Source organism: Microchirus variegatus (genome assembly GCF_963457635.1).
Source record: "Microchirus variegatus genome assembly, chromosome: 17".
NCBI classification, from domain to species: Eukaryota; Metazoa; Chordata; class Actinopteri; order Pleuronectiformes; family Soleidae; genus Microchirus; species Microchirus variegatus.
Window position 1 is genome coordinate 17,581,202 of NC_139818.1, and position 20,297 is coordinate 17,601,498.

General features: G+C 40.5%; 1 protein-coding gene across 2 annotated transcripts in view; it reads right to left on the reverse strand.

Annotated features, from left to right (window-relative positions):
• Window positions 1–2,176: 2,176 nt before the first annotated feature.
• Window positions 2,177–20,297, reverse strand: part of rbfox3a (RNA binding fox-1 homolog 3a) — a gene marked incomplete at both ends in the record, with an annotated part of 189,894 nt that continues 171,773 nt past the window's right edge. For both annotated transcript variants that reach the window (XM_083904022.1, XM_083904021.1), the window contains 7 exons: window positions 2,177–2,221; window positions 5,119–5,197; window positions 10,904–10,968; window positions 12,047–12,086; window positions 12,773–12,905; window positions 18,742–18,795; window positions 20,208–20,268. In XM_083904022.1, coding sequence (XP_083760148.1) covers window positions 2,177–2,221; window positions 5,119–5,197; window positions 10,904–10,968; window positions 12,047–12,086; window positions 12,773–12,905; window positions 18,742–18,795; window positions 20,208–20,268 — 477 coding nt within the window. The remainder of the gene's footprint in view (window positions 2,222–5,118; window positions 5,198–10,903; window positions 10,969–12,046; window positions 12,087–12,772; window positions 12,906–18,741; window positions 18,796–20,207; window positions 20,269–20,297) is intronic.

Here is a 20,297-nt window from a genome sequence, read left to right on the forward strand (position 1 = left end):
TTATAGTCTGGTAATTCCACTGATGGTAGCCTACAGTATTTCTCAGGTTTTTACCTGGATATTACTTTGGAAATGCCAAGTTATTGCTGTGTAAGGTAAAGTGTTACCCAAACCTCCACATGGACAGGTGGTGAGGAAAAGCTACATTCCCACATTCCTGCTAATCCCTAATGGTGTCAAAGACTGCAGCCATGCAAGTTAGTCCCTGGTTTGCCGTGGTACTGATGGATCCACTGGGTACTACAGACGTTGCTGAGAGGGACCTAGAGTTGTAGGGAAAGCAGACATCACCACTCCTTTAAAGGATCTGGACGCTGCAACACTATAGCAGAAGATCCAGGACAAGCCTAAAGCCAACAGGTGGCAGCCAACACATCTCGCCAAAACATCCCAGTCCACATTTAACCATCTGTTTGTGCCAGTCTTGCTCGCTGACGATCAGAATTTGCATTCATAGTGAGTTACAATACCCCAGCGGAGTAGTAGAGAGAATAGCAGATAAAGGAGCTTTTAGTTTTGGTATTATTCAACAAAAATGTTCAAACACAATTGTCCTCTGATACCAAATCTTCTGAAAAACACTAGAGTCAAAGGAAAAGTCGAACATACGGTTGTGGGATCTTTAAACATGCGCACGTAAGCAGAGGAGAATCAACTCAAAGTTATACTTCAAGTTTATAAATCTTGAATCGCTTCAGCCAATCTTTACCAAACGAACACATCTCTGCTAGTCGATCACCTTTAACTACTAAGTTACACATGTAGAGAATCAAGTTAAGTCTGGGTTTATAAATCTAACGTCTCACTTGTTAAGAATGGAGTCACTAGTAGCCAGAAAATGTCATCTATGGGACAGATATCCACTAATAATTGAGCAGGGGTTTCATGAGTGGGACGTTAGAGTGAATAAGACGGAATTAAATGCAACGGCAGGCTGGAGTAGAATGTGAAAGTGAGCATTGGATTGACATTCATCTATCTGGTGGACATATAACATGTTAGGCGGTGAGAAGTGGTGCCCGCATCCTACAGGATTTTCTTTCTTTCTTTCTTTCTTTTTTAATAAATAGATGAATTACATTCGGTTTTCGGCGATTAATCCAGCTTTAATGAGTTTTTATTGTGTACCACCAAATATTTGTCAGCGTTTCCACTGCAAATGTGGGGGTTGTTACTCGGTACGTGTCGGACGTGAGGCCGTGAAACAGTGCAGGAGCCTTGTGGTGTTCTCCTTTAAAGCCATTCAGCAGTAATGGGATACCTCATGCCTCTGGCGCTATGCCAGCGATCAATGGGCTCTAACACACTGCTGCCCATTCCGCTATGGCTGCCATAGCTCCTGCTCCACCCTGCTATACATCACTTCCTCCTGCATTCGCATCCAGCGATATATCACACTCTTCCTCTCACCTTCTGAGTTTCATTATACATCACTTCCTGTGTTTTTTTTTTGGTTTTTTTTCTGTGTGTGTGTGTTTTTTTTAACAGTTTCACCTCCTTTGGGCTGCATTAAGAGAGTCTGGCTGGAAACTCAGCTGCAGTTATTGGCTCGCTCACAATGGAGCCAGTTTGTGTCAGGGGGTGAATGGCTGTGTCATTTACTTAATAAATTCCGAAACAGAAAATTTGTTTCCCAAACTGGAATTGCCGAGCATTAGTGCTCTTAATGTACACGGGGAAAATGACTCATTGAAACAATAAAGGTGGTGGTGGTGGTGTTGGGGGGGAATGAGATGGAATTAAAACGAGTACAAAAGGCCACTCCAGAGGAGCGGAGTTGCAGGAGCGATAAAAAGGAAAAAGAAAGAGAGTGAGAAGGAGGGCGACTAAAGAAAGTTTCTCTTTCCCAACTTTTTTCCCCCCACATCGACTCCACCACAGACATTTCAATACAAAGATATTCAAGTCAACACTGTAACAAAATGTTATTTTTCCAAAAAGAAGTACAGTACATCAATAACATGACAATGTGTACACAAGTTTGTAAAAAGAGGGGGGGGGAACAACTTCTTGCATTACACGGTCACATTTGCCACGTGGAATCATTTCGTTTTTTAGTTTTCCATAAAGAGAGTAAAGGTGGTTATTTAGTGATTTCATTGGTTGCTGTTTTTTTTTTTTTGTGTGTCTGTTTTGCGGGGGGGGGGGGGCGTGTCTCCCTCTTTTCTTTTCTTTTCTAGTAGGGAGTGAAGCGACTGCACCCTCCTCTGTAAAGGCTAGCCTGCAACATCAAAGATGAAAAAGCTCCAATCAGTATTCATTGTCGTTTGTTATATGAATATTAAAGTTAACATCTCTCTCTTTTTCCCCTCCAAAGAACCTTTCCTCCCTTTTTCCTCCACGTGATTCTCATTCATTCGAGAGGGATTTGGTGTAAACCAGTGAGTTGGGGACATTTGTGTGATCGTTTTATCCATTTATATTAAAAATAGTGAAGTCGCTTTTATAAACAATTTAAGACATCGAACCGCGATTTCATTAGACACGTCCACGACTAAGACACTGAATCTTTAATAGCCTGAGCATTTTCTATTTGATGATTTGCGCAACCGTCATAACTATTAAGGCGTTAAGATTCAAGATATTCATTTGTCAGCGTTGATTTGTCTGAAATCCAACGCTAAATGAGCTTCATGTGGCAAAAGCACTTACTGAGTAAGTAAGTGATCATATCCAGATACTTCAATACTAACCCAACTGACAAATTTCAACTAGTCCAGCTTTGCCTTTTTCTCCGTGTGTGCAGTGAATCTGTCCAGCTGGCAACAAAATGTAGGAAATTCTCTTTCTTTTTTAAATATATTTTTTTTACTTTAGACAAAAACAAGACAATTCCCCTATTCTAGAATGTCTTTTTTACATTAAGTGCATCGTGGGACAGCAATAATGGCACGACCAATCTGCTTTGTGAAAGGTTTGTGCACACAATGCACCTGGCTGCCAACACTGCCCATAGACATATATATATATATATATATATAAAATTAAAGTGAAGCTTGGGAAGTAGATCCACCAGACTTTGTTAAAATGGAACGTCTATGGAAAAAGAGGCTGTTTCCAGGGAACACTTATTAACCATTAACTAGGTGCTTATATAAGTCGCATACTAGCCCTTTATTGGTAATCGTTAAGCACGTATTAACACCTTATTCTGCATAACCTTATTCTACCTCCATTACGACATCGAATTAAAATTTTTCCTACAAAAGGTTGTTATACGTGCTTAATATTTACTAATAAAGGGCTAGTATGCGACCTATATGCATGTTAGTAAGCACCTAGTTAATGGTGAATATGTGTGTTCCCTTATCTAAAGTGTCTATTTAGAAGAAAATGGCCAAATAGCAGATCCTGAGGCTTGTATATATACAGGTATATATATATGTATATATATATATGTATATATACATATACAATTGATGGTTGTGTGAGAGATGCAGGTGTTTTAAGCTGGTGTGGAGACTGATGTAAGTTCAGTATTGGGCATGCCAACATACTGTACTCTCTATGTCAGGTTCACTTTCTTTGCCTCCCTGTCACGCTGCAGAGGTACAGAGCATTTTAAACTCGTCGTCTTCAGCTGTGACAGACACCGACTGAAGTGACAGACCACTTATCGGACTTTAACGCGGCTCCCTCTGGAGACACAGTTGACATTACACACTTCTTATATCGGCTGGTAGCTGGTCGCCTTCATCACCTTTAAAGACACGGATGTGCACTCACTTTTTTAAGGTCAATCATTTTGTTTATACTGGAATTTCTCAGTGACTAAAATACTTTAGGGTGAGATAAGATTTGATTGAAAAACAAAGGTTGTTCTGGGTTATTATTGAATGTCTAAATCACCAAAAAGGACGATAAAACTGCTTTGATAATGTTTTTGATTCCTAACTCTGACAAATGTGCTTTCATTTTATTGTTGTTCAGATTGTGATGCTGGATAAAGTTTTTAAAATCCAGAATTTTAAAATTGGCGAAGGAAAAAGGGGAGGAGTAATTTGAAGGAAAAAGAGAGGAAAGTGTTGAGTAATAAGGAGGAAGAAAAAAAACACAGGCCACTGTTTTAATTAAGTAAATGAAGAGGAAAAAAATGGTCATAATTAATGAAGGCTTTTAGCTAGCAGCTGCACTATAGGAAAGGAAGGAGGGGGCGGGGGTGGGGGGGTATTTGGGGGGTGGGGGGGCATGAGGAGGTGGTCGGGCTCTCGCTTTCCATCACCACAAACACGTCAGCACTCAGCGTTAACCCTCATCTGTCTTGAGTCCGAGATGCTGCACTAAGCAGCAGCACAGGGCGCAGCCAGAAACTTGAATTTTTCCCACTCCTTCGCCCACTTTTCTTTCATATATATATAGTCTTTTTTCTCTCTCTCCCCCCCCCCACCCCCTTTTTTTTTCTTCTCTACTTTAATCTCCCACAGCACGTTGAAGCGTGTACTAGATGGCCCGTTAATCTTTGGAGGAAGTCCCTACCCACGCCCTTAAAAGAAAACAAATTGTACTTTCTGTTTCTTCCCCATCTTCTGGGGTTGCTCTGTTTCTTTCTTTCTTTTGGAAGTTTTTTCTTTTTTCATCTTTGATGTTAGCTGCAAAGCTAGCTAAAAACAAACATTAACCATTCGACTCCCCTTGCAATTTTTTTTTTTTTTTTTTTTTTTGAAGAGACTGTTTCCTGCAGGGAGGAAATTCTCAGTCTCAACTGGATTTCATGGGAAGTAGTTTCAGGCCGATGAAATTGAATAGGGAGTTTGAGAATAAGGAAATGTCCCTTTTTTCATTTACTGAAGTGGCAGAGATTCACATTAAACATTAAAACAGATCTCTCAGAGGAAAACACAACTCACAGGTACAACAAGTAGAAAAGTACGAGTCGACTCTTTCGGGTTTAAGATATTAATAAGGCATGTAAGGCACATGAAGAGGTGTTTTACTTTTACTGTTCAGCAGCTTTAGGTATTCACAGTAGACAATTCTGGTGTAAAAATATTCCGCGGCTGTGTATTACATTATGTTATCAAAGAACGTGAGGACGGCGCATCTGCCCCAGTTCATCGTGAATCCGAATACAATATTCATATGGTTAGAAGCTAAGAAGCGAAACAGAAGCAGACTCACCATAGTGCCTACACTGTACGTAGCCGCAGGACCGATCGTATGGTGATATGGGTCTGCTGTTGCATAGACTCTGCCATAACTGTGGACGAGAGAACAGACGGAAACAGCGTTAATAAAGCAGTACAGAAGAAAATACAGTTGCTGCGGCGTCTCACCAAAATAGCATCATCACAATATCGAGATTATGAGTCTCTCAGTATCTCAGTAATTAGCATTTTTTAATCCAATTTGACGACAGTCATTTGCCTTAGTGCGTCTCTCTATGGTTTACAGGCTAATAATCCTGGCTTTGAGCTTGATCACCATCACAATTTGGGTGGATTATACTCGTGCTCAGTAAAACAGCAGCTCAAACAGTTTCTAACATGTTCGGAGTGTTCCCGACGTCGAGTAAGTAGGTTTTTATGATATATAAAGTGATCATAAAGTTGGATCACGCTAAAACAAACTCAGTAAAAAAAAAAACCCAGAATATTACAGCCTCCGTGAAGGTAAAACTGTTAAATTAGACTCAACCGAAATTAGGTGCATCTTAACAAACTACCAACTGAGTATATTACCCCGCCGTATTTAGCACCTGCTCGGAACGCGGAGCGAGTTAGGACAGCGCTGAGGCTCAGAGGGAAGTTTTTGTTGTATACGAGGCAGTAGATTTTACCTTCGGTGACATTTTGACTTATTCCCTAAACATAAAACTATATGGATTCTTTGAACCAGCACAAATCAAGGGTGAAGTTCATCAGATGGAAAATACTGTTAATTGTTTCCCTGTTCCCCCAACTCCGCCCAGCAGACATACCTTGTGCATGTGTAGGTCTGATAATTGATGGGGAGTGCTAAAATGAGTATGCATGAGACACATAAGGAATTGGGTCGTCGATTTTAACTGAGGTCTGGAGGAGAGATCTATAATCATTTCCCCCTCTCACTCAAGCTAAGGACAGACCTATGGGATGAAAATGCAATCAATGTTTCCCTATAAATGTACGTTGTAAAGGTAAGAGTGTGTGATTGCAATGATTTGTTTTACCCATTTCAATTTATGAGAAAAGGGGGACAAGTGTTTTATCTTCCTTCTGATGGGGAAGGATTGCAATAAAAGTAACGTCAGCCAGAGGAGAGGGAAAAAAAAAAGAGTGAGGAAAGATAAGAAAGGGAATGGAGAGAGTGATAGGAGTGGTGCATGGCTGAGAGGAGGGAGAGATGAGATTATGAACAAGTAGAAAAATGAAAAGATAATTCTTTGGGTAGAGGAAGGAGGAAGTAGCAGCAGGCGGGGAGAGAAATATGTCATATAGCTTTGTGAAAAAAAATAGGTTGAATCAGAGGCCACAAAGTAGCAAGGTAAAATAAAAAGTGATTTTTGAGACGTGGTTCATTTATCTGACAATGTCCCATTAACTTAGCTCACTACACTTTCCTCTTATTCACCTGTTCAGTGTCTCCCCCCGTCTGCTCTGTATCTCTCTCCATCTCCCGGAGTCTTATTTCTTCTCACCGGCACTGGCGTGGAACAAATCCCCTCCCTAAACGCCCCTCTCTTCCCTCATTCCACCCCACGCCATTTCTCTTTGTCTGATGCCACCAAGCACTTTATTTATATTCCTCTCTTCCTGTCGTGTTTGTTTATTCTCCTCTAAAAGAAACGAGAGGAAAACATAGGTCTGGGGAGCAAAGATAAGTGGCTGCGCAGGTACAATATGTGTTAGACTATGTATTATAGAGTGAGACCTGGGGAGAGGGAGTGGGGATTTACATGAGGAGGGAGGAGAGGCATTGGTCTGAGTGTAATCTGACACAAACCTAGTGTGAAATAGTGTGATATATGATATAAGACGAGTGTCTGAAGTTATAGGGCTGTTGTTAAATGCACATACGGTTCCACTCTGTCAGTGACTTAGATGCAGAAAGTGTGAAGACAATAAGTTTTGTGGTATTCCCGTTTCTGGGTATTTGAAAAACTGACACACATTTTTCTCTAACACGAGAGTTTAGTTCAGACACAGGCTGGATTAAAAATTTACTACTCATTTTTCATAATATTAGGTCACTTCATCAGCAGCAGGTACAGCCTGGATTAGAGTTTTGAACTGATTAATGAAACCCATGCTTAACTGCTGCTTCTTTCCATTACTATGTTTAAATGTACAGGATATACTGAGGGTATAAGAATGTGCAATATAGAGTGTCTTATAGGCATATATATATCTTATAGGCAATCTGAGAAAAAGAAAAAAAAGGTCCACCAACTACATCAAACACACCTGAGCAAAAAGTACCCAAATTGTTAAAAAATGTCATTTAATTCACAGTTCAAAGTTCACTTGGCTCGTTTTTTATGAATGAAAAGAAAAGAAAAATAGTCTATTTTTGTGACTTCTGCACAATTCTTATTATATTATTGCTACTATATATCACTACCAAAAATGCGATATAAAATTAATCATAACTTTGACTCAACAACACAAATTTTTTACAGCCTGATATGTGACCTATAAACACCCCCCTACCCCAGGATGTCCATATAAGGAGTTGTGCATTATTCCCACGGGGTGCACCTGCGGCACAGATCCGTGCCGCGCGAACACAAAGGGTTAAAGTAATAGACGTGTGTGAAAGAGAGTCGAGTAAAAATGTCCTTGAACCGGTTGCTCTCTCTGTCATAGCCCGGCCTCTCTGATGTGGGGAGCTGTCCGTGGTGCTGACGCAACAGTCCCAGTGTCGTTTTAATGACTTCCAGTGACAGTTTTACTGGGCCAATAAATGACTAAGGCCTCAGACTCGGACTGTTTATGTAGGAGAAGGAAAAAAAAAAAGGTTTGATAATGGACTGACTGAGACGACGGGACTTTAATATACTTTGCCATTTTAGTAAACAGTGCTACAGCTGCATTATCGGGTCAAACAGCATGAGTTTAACTGAATTTGAGGTGTCGTTATTGAATTTAACAGTAAATGAAATGTTCCAGGTTGCTTCTAAATGAAGCGAGTGAGTTTAAACCTCAGCAATAAAGCATGCCAAAGGGTGTGGTGTTTTAAAGAGTTGTTTCAGTTTTTACTGTCATTTGATAAACGATGGAAGATGGACTTTTGCTTCATTAACCCTTTAAGAGTTTGCATTAACCGTAATTACGCAAGGGTTTGTGCTGTCGGAAAAAATTCCAACGGTTTCTGAAAGCTGAGAAGTTGTAGGCCAAATTCACCAAAAATGTAATTACATTTAAAATATCTTTTATACTGTACAATTTTCAAATTTAACATGCAAAAACTACAGTGTTTTTCTTCTTTTTAAATTGTTAATATAGTATTCCAACATGCAGTAAATTGTATATAACGGATATTGAAGTTATTCTGGAAAAATAGGCAAAACGCACTAGCTCTCAGGATATTTTTCTGGCGCTTTTATGGTTAAAATAAGCAACAAAAAAAAAGTCCAGACAGACATTTTGAGGCTTAGGTCTTAAAGGGTTAATCTAATCTCAAGTAGGCGGTAGTAATCTTGCATGTATGTGTCTGTCATAGGGTGATATATTCACAGGCTAATTGTGAATATATTTGATTTAGGGGTTAAGGTATAAGTCTGTGTAAAGTGACCTGATACAGCCTGCGAGTATACGTGTGTGTGTGTGTGTGTGTGTGTGCGTTTACTCTGGAGAGACAGAAGAGAGGGAGAGTCTCACCAGTTGCCAGCTCATTCACTCTGTGTAAGACCTCTTTTATCCAACAATAAATAAAGCTCCTTCACAGCCTCCAGCATTTGCCCCCGTCCCCCTCCCAACACCACCTCCACTGCCCAGGCTTCCCCTTAAATCAGGAGAGCTTAAAAATAGAATGAGAGACACAGCATATTAGATGAGCTGAGAAAGAGAGAGAGAGAGAGGGAGAGAGAGAGAGAGCGTGGAGAAGGATATGCTACACATGAGCCACAGAGGGAGAACAAATAACAACGAAGAGTGAGAAGGAGGGAATGTGAGAGAGAGGGGGGAAAAACAAAGGAAATGAAATAATTCTTGTGGAGAGGGACATGCCCCCTCACCTGCTCTGCTCTGTTCATAATTCTCCTGAGTATGTTGCTTGCTCCCTGCCTCTGATAAATCTTACATTATCGTGGGCCTACAGGCTCTTGCTGTGGCTGTTTCTTATCAGGCCTGACATGCTCAATCTCCCTAAGATTAGCTCCCCGAGCAACTTCGTGCACACACACACACACACACACACACACAGAGACACACACTGGAGCAGCCATGGCTAGTGGGTGCGGAGCACTGCTCAAACACACACAGGATTTTCCCACAAACACATATCACTTTTGATCTGGAGGAATCACTAGCAGACGGCGTGCTCCCACAGAGCCGGGGGAAGCTGCAACCGGGGAGAAGAGTAGCGGTGCTGTGAAGAGCAGAGCCCACAGCGGAGGAACAGGCAGGGGCAGGGGCTGGGGTGAGGATGATAAGGTAGAGCACAAGGCCCCTTTAAGGTTTATGGATTAGAGGTGAGAGGATGACAAGGTGCTCCGAGGGAACTGACAATTGAAAAATGCAATGGACCACACTGCTCTCTCTCTCTCTCCTCTGCCTGTGTTGGCTTTTGTTGGTTGTGTGTACACATGTAGTTTCCCTGCTGCAGATAGATGGCATCAATTTAAAACGCTTTCAGTTGTGCTCATCATGTGTCCAGGTAAGCCTGTGTGAAGATTGTTGGGGTTGGATATCGTGTGACACATTGTCAGACTGGCTCTCAGAGTGTGTGTGTGTGTGTGTGTGGGGGGGGGGGGTTCACACTATGGACCACTTAAGATTGTGCACCAGCTGACAGACTGTGAGGTGAGGATGCTCATTTGGTTTGAAGTGTGTCCAGTGTGTAAGAATTAGTGGCGTCTAAGAGTGAGACTGCAGATTGTTACAAATGGAGGACTCGTCTGTGAGTGTCAGAAAGGATGTGCGTCTTCTTTTCTGGTGTGGAAACATGAACATGTACAAGATGGCTGCCTGGTTAGGGTTTATTTTAAAGCAATTATAAGTTTTTTCAAACATACTTATGGATAATTTATTCAATTTATGTGGACTTATGTCACAGCAGCCACTTTGAGACACTAATACAAATAATCAAAGGATCAATTATCAATAATGATGGGTGCGTTCCATTCAGCTTCCTCATTTTCACTGCTGTCAAACCATCCTGACTTACAGGAACTGAACAGAGCCACCATTATGTGATCATGTAACACCTGTTAAACCAAAAGCAGTTGTCACGTTGTTGGCCCGCTCTCCTACATGAGATGCTTCTCATGTGTAGTGGGAAAAAAGCCAGGGACTAGCAATTCATGCATTGGATGTCACTCAAGTGTTCTGGTATTACTGAGCTGGCTCTGTTAATTAAGACAAGAGCACCTTCTAGAAGTAAATGTCACAGGATGACTATTGTCTGAGTTTAAAAAACAAGAATTCCATCAGCGCTTAATAATATCTGATTGTTTTAAATCAGTGTAGACTGGGTTGGAAACAAAAAAAAAGGATGTGTGCAATTTCGTCCACACAATTTATTAGGGTCTATAATTCATTGTCTACCTGCTTAAGCTGATGCTATTAACTGTGAGAAATGTCCATGTATTTGATGACACATTTAGTGAAGGCTTCAAAGCTTCTACTGAGGTGATAGAGAGCCTTAAAAAAAAATGTCTGCAATTTTTTTTAAAAACACTGTGTTTTTGAGAAATAATGACTACAACTATAAAAAATTAATTACTTCACGATGAAACGGTCACAGAGCTGGAGGCCACACGTACCTGTCACTGTATGCAGCTGCAGCAGTACCAGCCGGCTGGGCATATCTGTAAGCTGCATAACCTCCCTGAGAAGAGAAAGCGGGGATTTAATATCACCTTAAATGAAGGAACACAACATCAGCACCAAAAATGACTACTACTGACTAACTGTGTGCAAAGCCTTAGTGCGTAGATATTTTTGGCCTTGACGAGATTAAACTAGCCACTTCGGTGTCAATGTTGACATTTAACTCAACATTTCAAAAACAAAGTTGGAATATCGTGCTCCTGAAAGTGTTCAGTAAACTACAGTTGAACACAATTTGTACTGAAATAATAAGTACGAGTAAAAGTTACTTTTTTTCAACACAAATCTCATATTAATTATGTTTTACTTTAAAGCAAACCTTTACAAATTAAAGTACTGACAAAATAAAACATGGAAACGCATCATCTGTCAGTCGAAATGGGTCAAAGGTCACAAATGCTTCAACTTCCTCACTCACTTAGCGATCTTAACTAACACCAATTCACTGCCAAAGTTTCCAGGTATGTGAATTTATTGTTATTATTATTTTTAATAAAGGCCATTTCATTTTCACGTAATGACACAAGATCTATGGATGTGCGATTATTAATGCGATCTATACGATACCATTTTGCGAGAAGAAAAATGTTCTCTGCAGTAAAAATGTAATGCAGGTTGTAGCAGATCATGGTGTTTTTTGTTAATTCTTCTACTATATAGGCTTTAAGTTAAGTTGCATTAAGTGCTGTTGTGAGGTTTGATTGCACAGACGTCAGTGGTCATTTCAGCACCACGGACACTGGACAGCTCCTGACCTGATCTCAAGCGCTGGTGCACTTTTGAGCGCTGCAGTCGCAGACTGTGGTTCTGATCGTTCCCCCCCTTTGACCCTCTTCCTTCTCAATTAAAAAAGCTGAAGTAAAATCCACATTGTTGGTTTAATATATACAGTGTGTGTGTTACTTTCTCTCTTTGATTTTCCAACTTTATTCTCGAGTATAATGTCAAAACATTGGCCGTGAAGTCGACGTGGCGAGTGTGGCCCTCAAACTCCATTGTAAATTAGGGTCAAATCCTAAAACACTGTTGGATGTATATATACATAAATAAATAAATACATACATATTTTTACTTACATATATTTCTGCCCCATAAAAGCCATCCTGGTACACCACACTGTTGACAGAGGACATCAAACACTTGACTCAAAAATGAAATGAAAAGGTAATTCTCTTCCTTTGTCCATGTATTATTTCCCTGTCCCTCTTTGATTTGATTTTGAAGTTTGAGTTTAAGTGACTGAAACTGAACTAAAGTGAACAGGAAGTAGAATTTATTTCTATTACAAGCACACGGTAAATGACAAACCAAAGCAGTCACAAATTATATTATCTTAACTCTCTGTCTCTCCATCTTCTCATTCTTTCTTACAACCCTATTCTTTCTCTCTTCGTGTTCTCCAGCTCTCTCTCTTTCTCTCTCTCTTTCTGGAGCAGGCCCATTGGAGTGTGCAGGGCAGCTCGTAGCAGTCCATTCACAGCCGAATAAAGAATGACACATTAGAAAAAAATAGAGACAAATTTGGCCATTCTGGAATCAAAGAGCAATTTTCCGCTCTATTAGAAGGCAGCGTTTTTGTTTTCCACTCACTATTCTTCTATAACTGCCTGTGTGTGTGTGTGTGTGTGTGTGTGTACGTTAGCCTCTGTGTCTGAGTAATACTGTAAATTAGATTTGTGCACTCGTGTGTTTTCACTTGTGGAGACCTGTCATACATACAGTGTTTATTTGATTACGTGTGTTTGTGTCACTGGGATGTGTGTGTTGTGTTGTGTTGTGTGTTGTCAGTGGTGGACACTCACGCTCCGTAGGCAGGGATAGGTGGAGGAGGAGGTGCGGCGCGGAACGTGTTGTAGACGGCCCGGCCCCTCCCTCTCAAATGGGCCCCTCTATAGGCCATGGCTGCTCCTGTACTGGGGTATGGAAAGCCTGTCACTGAGACACACACATACGCACAAGTGTTATAACATTACGTTTCATATTTTTTTTTCCTTTATGAAGCAGTTTTAAAAGGATTTGTTTGCCCATTCAGGTTTTTTTTTGCTGACAGAAAATCAGGATCAAACCTGTCAATTATGCTGTCAATCATTTTCTGACTTCATTGACCAGAGCTGCGTTAAGTTAATACATAATACTTTTCCCTTACTCTAATTTCCTTGTGTCTGAATGATGACTCGGCATTTTCACGGCCCGGTCGTTGAGGCACTAAAATGCAAGCGACGTTGAGTAAAACTCATTGGGGGGGAAAAGTACTTATTTTGCAAAATACGCCAATCAATTGTCCGTGAATGTCAGGAAACAGACTTATCTTAATCGGCCGAGTGACTCAGCACATTTTTTCCTCATTATGAAAGGTAATTACATTAATATTGACAAAGCATATTTTCTGTTACAGAAGACAGGGCTTGTTTTACCATGCTGGTTGAATTAAGAAATCAAAATATATATTTTAATATTTTATTGTGAAGTTTTAATAATGAATAACCAAAGTTTTGGAATGTTTTATGTTTACAGTGAGGAGGTGCTATCTTGTTGCAGCTTTGGGGATAAGATGAACCACTCGTTCAGCCATAATTCATGTTGATGTCGACCTTATTCGACATAAAATCAAACAGAGTTCTTGACGAGTCTGTGTACACCAGGAATCTTCTCTGTACATCAAAGTTCATTATTTTCTTGATTGGTCAATGTGAATCTTGGGAGAATTTCACCACACATCTGTGCAGAAGATGATTTAGTCTTTTTGCTACTATAATTACTGAAACAAAAGATGATGCCGACATGATGAAAAATCAAAAATCATCCTAATTACGTCACATCACAGAAATCAAGTCATTCTGCGTTGATTAAGAGACAATTCTGCCCCCAAATTCGAGTACATTCCTCTGAGAAGAACCCAAAAACATTGACAGGATATATGTGATTACAAAAAAATAAGAGGGAGGGAGGGAATGCGACTGAGTTAAAACACAGAGGGAGTGAGTGAAGCTGGCAGAGTCAGTGAGAGAGAGACACACACACAGGACTGTGGAGAGGTTTGGCTCAGCGTTTGGCAGCGGTGACATGAAGCAGATGGCCTGTATTGTTTGGAATGGCGGATTCAGCCTGCGGCCATCCTTCATGCATACACACATAAACACACATGAGGGTCACCCATAAATAAATAACACATCTCACACACTAACAATTACAGTTTTTCTTTGATTGCTATCCATTTATCCATTTAAAATTCAGCTTTTAAAAAAAAGAAAATTGCTTCTGATATTTATTTCCCCACACACGTTCAGGAAAAAGTCTGGCGTCCAATTAAACACAATTTTTTACTTAATTTAAAGCTAAAGCGCGTTCTCTTGTGGTATTTCTTTGTTGTTGTTGACATTATTATTCTGCCTCTGTTTGGTCTCCAGGAACGGAAATAATGATTTGTATGCTGCATCCTTCATCTGAAAACAGGCTCTGTCAAGCAATACTATCAGACTTGACTGAGGGAGCGTTTGTGTGTATATAGCAGCAGTGCCGTCTCTCTGTCTCTGTCTCACACACAACAACATTGATATGCCAAACAGTCAACACAGAGTCTACTGGCAATATATCCTGAACCACAGATGAATCCCCGACTCTTGCTCGCTGTTTCCTCTGTATGTGTGTGTATGTATATATATATATATGCATATAAGCAAGCATGAAGACATGCATATGTGCGTGTTATTGCCCGGGTGACGTATATAAATGCAATCTGATAATGAGCTGAGGCTGGTTCACGCTACAGCAGCGCTGTAATAACCCTTAAATCATGGCCGAGGCTCTTCCTGACAGCCAGTGGGCCCATAAAATAAACAAACAACATCCACACACACACACACACACATACACTCACATAGTGTACACTGTAAGACCGCATACACACACACACACATACTCATATAGCTTATCTGGAACGTATTAGGCGGTGCATGAGAATTGGTTGTGATGATGTCGGGTGGATTCGTTTAAACAGAAGAGTTAAAAATGTAGACGTTTTTGTGTGAAAAGCTGCTTTTTAAATCATTTTCAATGACATTTTATGTCATCTTTCTTACTTTGGTTCCGCCTTGTTATTTGTAAGATAATAAGAGCTTTCACTTCGTTTGTGAAGTGATGTAACACTATACTGTATGTACAGTCAGTCTCCTTTTTAACAGCTGACCGTGACGTCGGCTGTCTCTAATGACGGGACAGTAATAATATGACAGAGGCCAGAGTTGAGCTCATGATCTCATCATTCTGTTGCATTATGTTAAAAAGCACTGAGCCTCTTGCCTTGTTGCACTCCTGCCTGCTATTTTTGCATTTTAATTCTATTTGTTGTGTTCGGAAATTTTGCTCTGCCAAGCTCTTACATACACCAACTCCCACGAGAGGGGACGACACACACACACACACACACACACATGCATACGCACACATGCACACACACACACTGCTTTGCATATACCCAGTCGAGGACATAGTCAATCAATCAGTATTACATTTCCCTCATTGTCCTTCAAGCCTATGCAGTCTATTTTACCCAGTCACCCAAACACACACATACACACACACACAAACACACACACACACACACACACACACATGCACATACGTGACACAGACACACACACACACATACACACTCATAAACACGAGCACTGTGTGGGACAAGACTACTACGCAAACATTATGTGTTTGTATATCAGTGTCTTGGCCTGAAGAGATTTGCTATGATTTATTTTCTAATTTCCCATGTTTTCAATATTAGCCGTCTCTCTGTGTTTTGATAATCCCTATAAGAGTTCAGGGGGTTTAAGCGTGGACCTTCTCTGCACTCGTGGAATCTAATCTAATCTGGGCGCTAATCTCCCCTCATTAACTCGATGTCAACATGAGCACGTGATTCACTTCAATTTAATTCTGATTTCCACGTTTAAACCAATGATGGCGACTCTTTTAAATGTGAGAAAACATCAGACAGTCAAAGAACCACGACTCAGATTTAGAGGGTTAGACGACAATGTGGTATTTCAGAAGTGATGATATTTAAAGGCTTCACAGTTCCACTTAAATAAATTTTACTTAAAAATTAATTACTTGCCGACGCGAAGCCACCCGTCGCGCCACCCCGCGAGCTTTTAGCGTTGCTCCCTGCCTGGCTGTTTGTTTATCTGAATGAATCGTGAACTGATCAAGGCCCAGTGTCACCATATGAGTCTGTCAAATTTGTACACACTCAATATATCAAGTAATATAAGATAAATGTTTGTTTTTATATTTAGAGTGGCAAAATTAACCTTGAATTGTGCCTTTACCCTTTAACACCTCATCCTTAAAATGTCCATCTGGACTTTTTTTTTTGCTTATTTTAACCATAAAAGGACCAGAGAATGTCCTGAGATTAAGTGCTTTTTGTCAATTTTTCCAGAATAACTTCCAATATCTGGTAGTCATATACAGTTTTCTTCATGTTAAAATATCATTAAAACATATTAACAATAACATTTGTTTGAGTTTTTGTCTCGATTTCCAAAAACAGTCCAAAAAATGGAAACTATGTACTGGCATTTTTCCAAATCTTTAAATCTTTACTCTCTGGCGACCAAGACGATGTACCGTAATAACCACGTTTGCTAACTTCTCAACAAAAACCGTTGGAGTTTTTCCGATAGCAGAAACTTACAGTAGCACATAATTACAGTAATGCAAATTACGATACGCTCGGTGTTAAAGGGTTAAAAAACCACGCGCGCACAGATGATTGCACCGCTTTTTATTCGAAAAACACTTCAGGGTTAAAAAAGCCATGCATTCAACACAGGGTTTTTGAATGGATGTAATGTTTATATGCAAGGCCTCAAGTCACAGAAACACAGAAAAAAAGCACTTAATATGTGTTTTCTGTTCATTTTTCTATTCATTTTTATTCAATCACTGGACACCAGGGTTTTGTATTCGCATGTATAGTACACTATAGCGATACGATGATAAAGTGCACTGCGAGAGGGTGTGCACTTTGTGCAACTGTGAGGGTTGTTTAGGTGACCACCTGGGCACGGATGCACCAGAGTGTGAATGTATGAATGTTTGCCTCCATGCAAGGGTGGAAGCATAGATGTACAACATTCATGAGTTTGTGAGCATGGGGGCGTATATGCCTGTGGAGGTCATACATACACACCCATGACGGATGTTGAGGTCATCCGTCACTCCTCCTGAATGGGATTTGCGCACAATAAACTTGTAGCTGAGCCCAGCAATGGAGATGGAGTGCGCTGTCAGCTGGCCAGGATTTATAGAGGCCGATTCAGCTGATGGGTGCTGGGAAAAGCTATCTGATAAAAGGTGATTAATTGCCCTTACATTTCGCTTTATATCCTGCTTTACTTCCTCTCCAAAATAGATTAAATGGAGTCATAATTATTCCAGAAGGAATCTTAATCCTGTGCACTTTTGCTTACAGGTGAGAATTTTTCATCTTTTTTTTTTTTTTTTAATAGGACGGAGGTGAAAGATGAGAGAAGGGAGAGAATTAGGCACACGTGGAATAATTGCAGCATCTATAAAGTGGAGTTTCCGGACGTAGAGTGTATCATCAATGAATGCCAGTGTAGACCTATGCGTCGCGAGAAATATTCCTATAATGAGAAGAAAGTATGAACAAAAGGGGGAGAAAAAAAAATCCAGAGGACAGAGAGGAAAACAGGCACGGATGATTTCCCACTTTCTTTTACCTCATCTCTCGCTCCTCCTGGGAAAAAAAGGGGAGGCATATGGTGTCGTTTAGACTTGGCAAACTTTAGTGGTGCATTTAAGAGCATCATGTCTTCTTCTTCTGTGTGAGAGTGTGTGTTTAAAGTCACTTCTACCCATTAAGGACCCGTGTCTTGCCAAAGGAATCTTGTGATTGGAAGCTATGTGGTATTAAGTATTAAGTAGGAAAATGTAACCTTCAATACAAGCTTTTTTTATGCATTTAATGTTAAAATGTCCGTTTTTTTGTTTTGTTTTCCCGAGTCTAATTCAACATTTTTGAACTGAACTACCAAGGAAATAATCCCACAATCAAAAGAACCAGACATTATATGTATAAAATAAAAGAAAACAGGTGCTAAGGAATCAGGAAAGAAGGAGAAAAGAGTAGAAACTGTAAGAGAAAGTGAGCCGGGCCTCCCTATAAATGTGCTGCTGCTCTGTGGGCTTGAACATATAGGTCAGGAGGGGTTGGAGGAGGTTAATGAGCCAAAGAGACACTTACAGTATTCTGCTAAAATGGCCGGATTATTACTTTTTAAGTATGTAAATTGAATTTCAGTTTAGGAGGGCGGAGAACGAGCGCGATAAAAACGTACGCGAGTGTTAAACTAGCAAGGGTAACAGTGGCGTTATATGGTATTGATATGTGCCGTTGGACAGATGGAGCGGTTTTTTTGTTTGTTTTATATGTACCTGTAAGGATGAGCACGTACACACAGACACACACGGACGTTACACACACGTATATCATGCACAAAGTTGGGATTTTTGGATGAATGTAGAGTGCCTTAACTATGACATAAACTTTTATTTTCTTCTCAAATGTGATGTTATTAATGTATAATGCGCTTTTACGCGCTTGCACGTGTTTAAAAATGGGAAACCAATACATCTATAGACTGTGTGTGATCTATTCCCAATGCACAAGATGGACACTCACAAAAATGTCTTAACAGCAAAAAAATATAAATCATAATATATTATTTTTTTTTGTGTTTTTCTTTACCTGCATAAAATTCAGGACCATATACAGCTCCAACCACTGGATTCAGCTTCCAGCCTGCACAAGAGACACACACACACAGACACAGACACACACACACATACACACACAAACAAGGAGGGTGTTAGCATTTGTCCATAAAGCTGTGCATCATCATACCGACTGCTATATTCATCCATCCAGTAATAAGACGTTATAATGTCCACCTTCAATTTGTTTCTGCAACGTGATGAATTTGAATGTGTCACTTTTATGTGAGTGTGTGTTTCACGTTGTTTAATCATACTTTTGGATCAATCATGTTGGTGTTGTTTCTCCTACATACAAGTGTGTGTGTGTATATGTGTGTGTACATTCGGTGCCTGATGACAGTGACGAATGGAGAACCCTTCAGGGCTTATTCCATGTCTCTGTGTCCCCAAACAGGAATTGCACATGTGTGTGTGTGTGTGTTTGGCCATTTAATTCCCTCCCTTGTTCGTCCGTCCCCTCCCCCTCCCTCCCCTTCTCTTACTTTCCACAGTCCTCATCATTCTCTCCCTCTCTCCCTCCATCATTCTCCCATTCCGTCCACATGAATGAGTGTCTGTAGAAACAGCCTAAAGGGCCTTCTCCTCTCCCTCTTTACAAATGTCTGCTGGCTCTTTTTATTGGCTCTTTTCATTCACCCATTCACTCTCTCGCCCCGTGGACCGAATTCTTCTCGTCCTTCTCGGAATCCTCCCCTCCATCCTCCAATCGCTCTGTGCTGCCCTTTTCCTTTCACCCAAGAAAGAAAACATTTCCCTTTTGCTATTTGCCTGATATTTCAAACCAAATCGACCGGCCTCTTTGACAAATATTGATTTTATTAATCAGATGTGAACAACTCTTTTTTGTGTGTGTGTGTGTGTGTGTGTGTGAAGACAGAATCATCTGCTGCCTGCCTTACATTTACAGCTTTTTGGTTTCTTTGCCATTCACGGTGCCAGCCTCAATAGCTCGAATTGGATCATAATGATTTACTCCTTCTCATAAACGCAGCCGTAAGATCCGCCGCTCGGTAATGAAGCCAGGTCTGATACTGCCAGTGAAAATGATGGGGGAGAAAACTACAGAGTGGGGACCAGTGGTCGGCGTCCAGTTAATAAATCTCGAGTCCAAGTCGAGTCTGGAGCCTCCAGCGTTTGTGTCCGAGTCTTTATCACTGTAGGCTGTTACACACACGTACCTGTGCCTCCACTTAGTTAATGTAACAGCGTTAATAAAGCAATATTTGACTTATACATCAGAATCCTCACGGTCAGAGTCCAGGTCTGTGTAATCCCTGCTCTACTCTACGTCTGAGTACATTAACAGTCGTCGGGGTACAGTATAGGAAAAAGAAGGAAACGACGAGGAACGCGAATCAATATCTGCGAGATAAATGAAAGGAAAGCAGCAATTACAAAGATATTTAAAGAGATGAAAGTGAATCTGGAAAGTCTCACCGTTTGTGTAAGGGTTCGCCACCTTTTTGTTGGTCATTACTCTGGCTGTGGCATTGTTGACCTGTCAGCAGACAGACAGAGATTAATGTG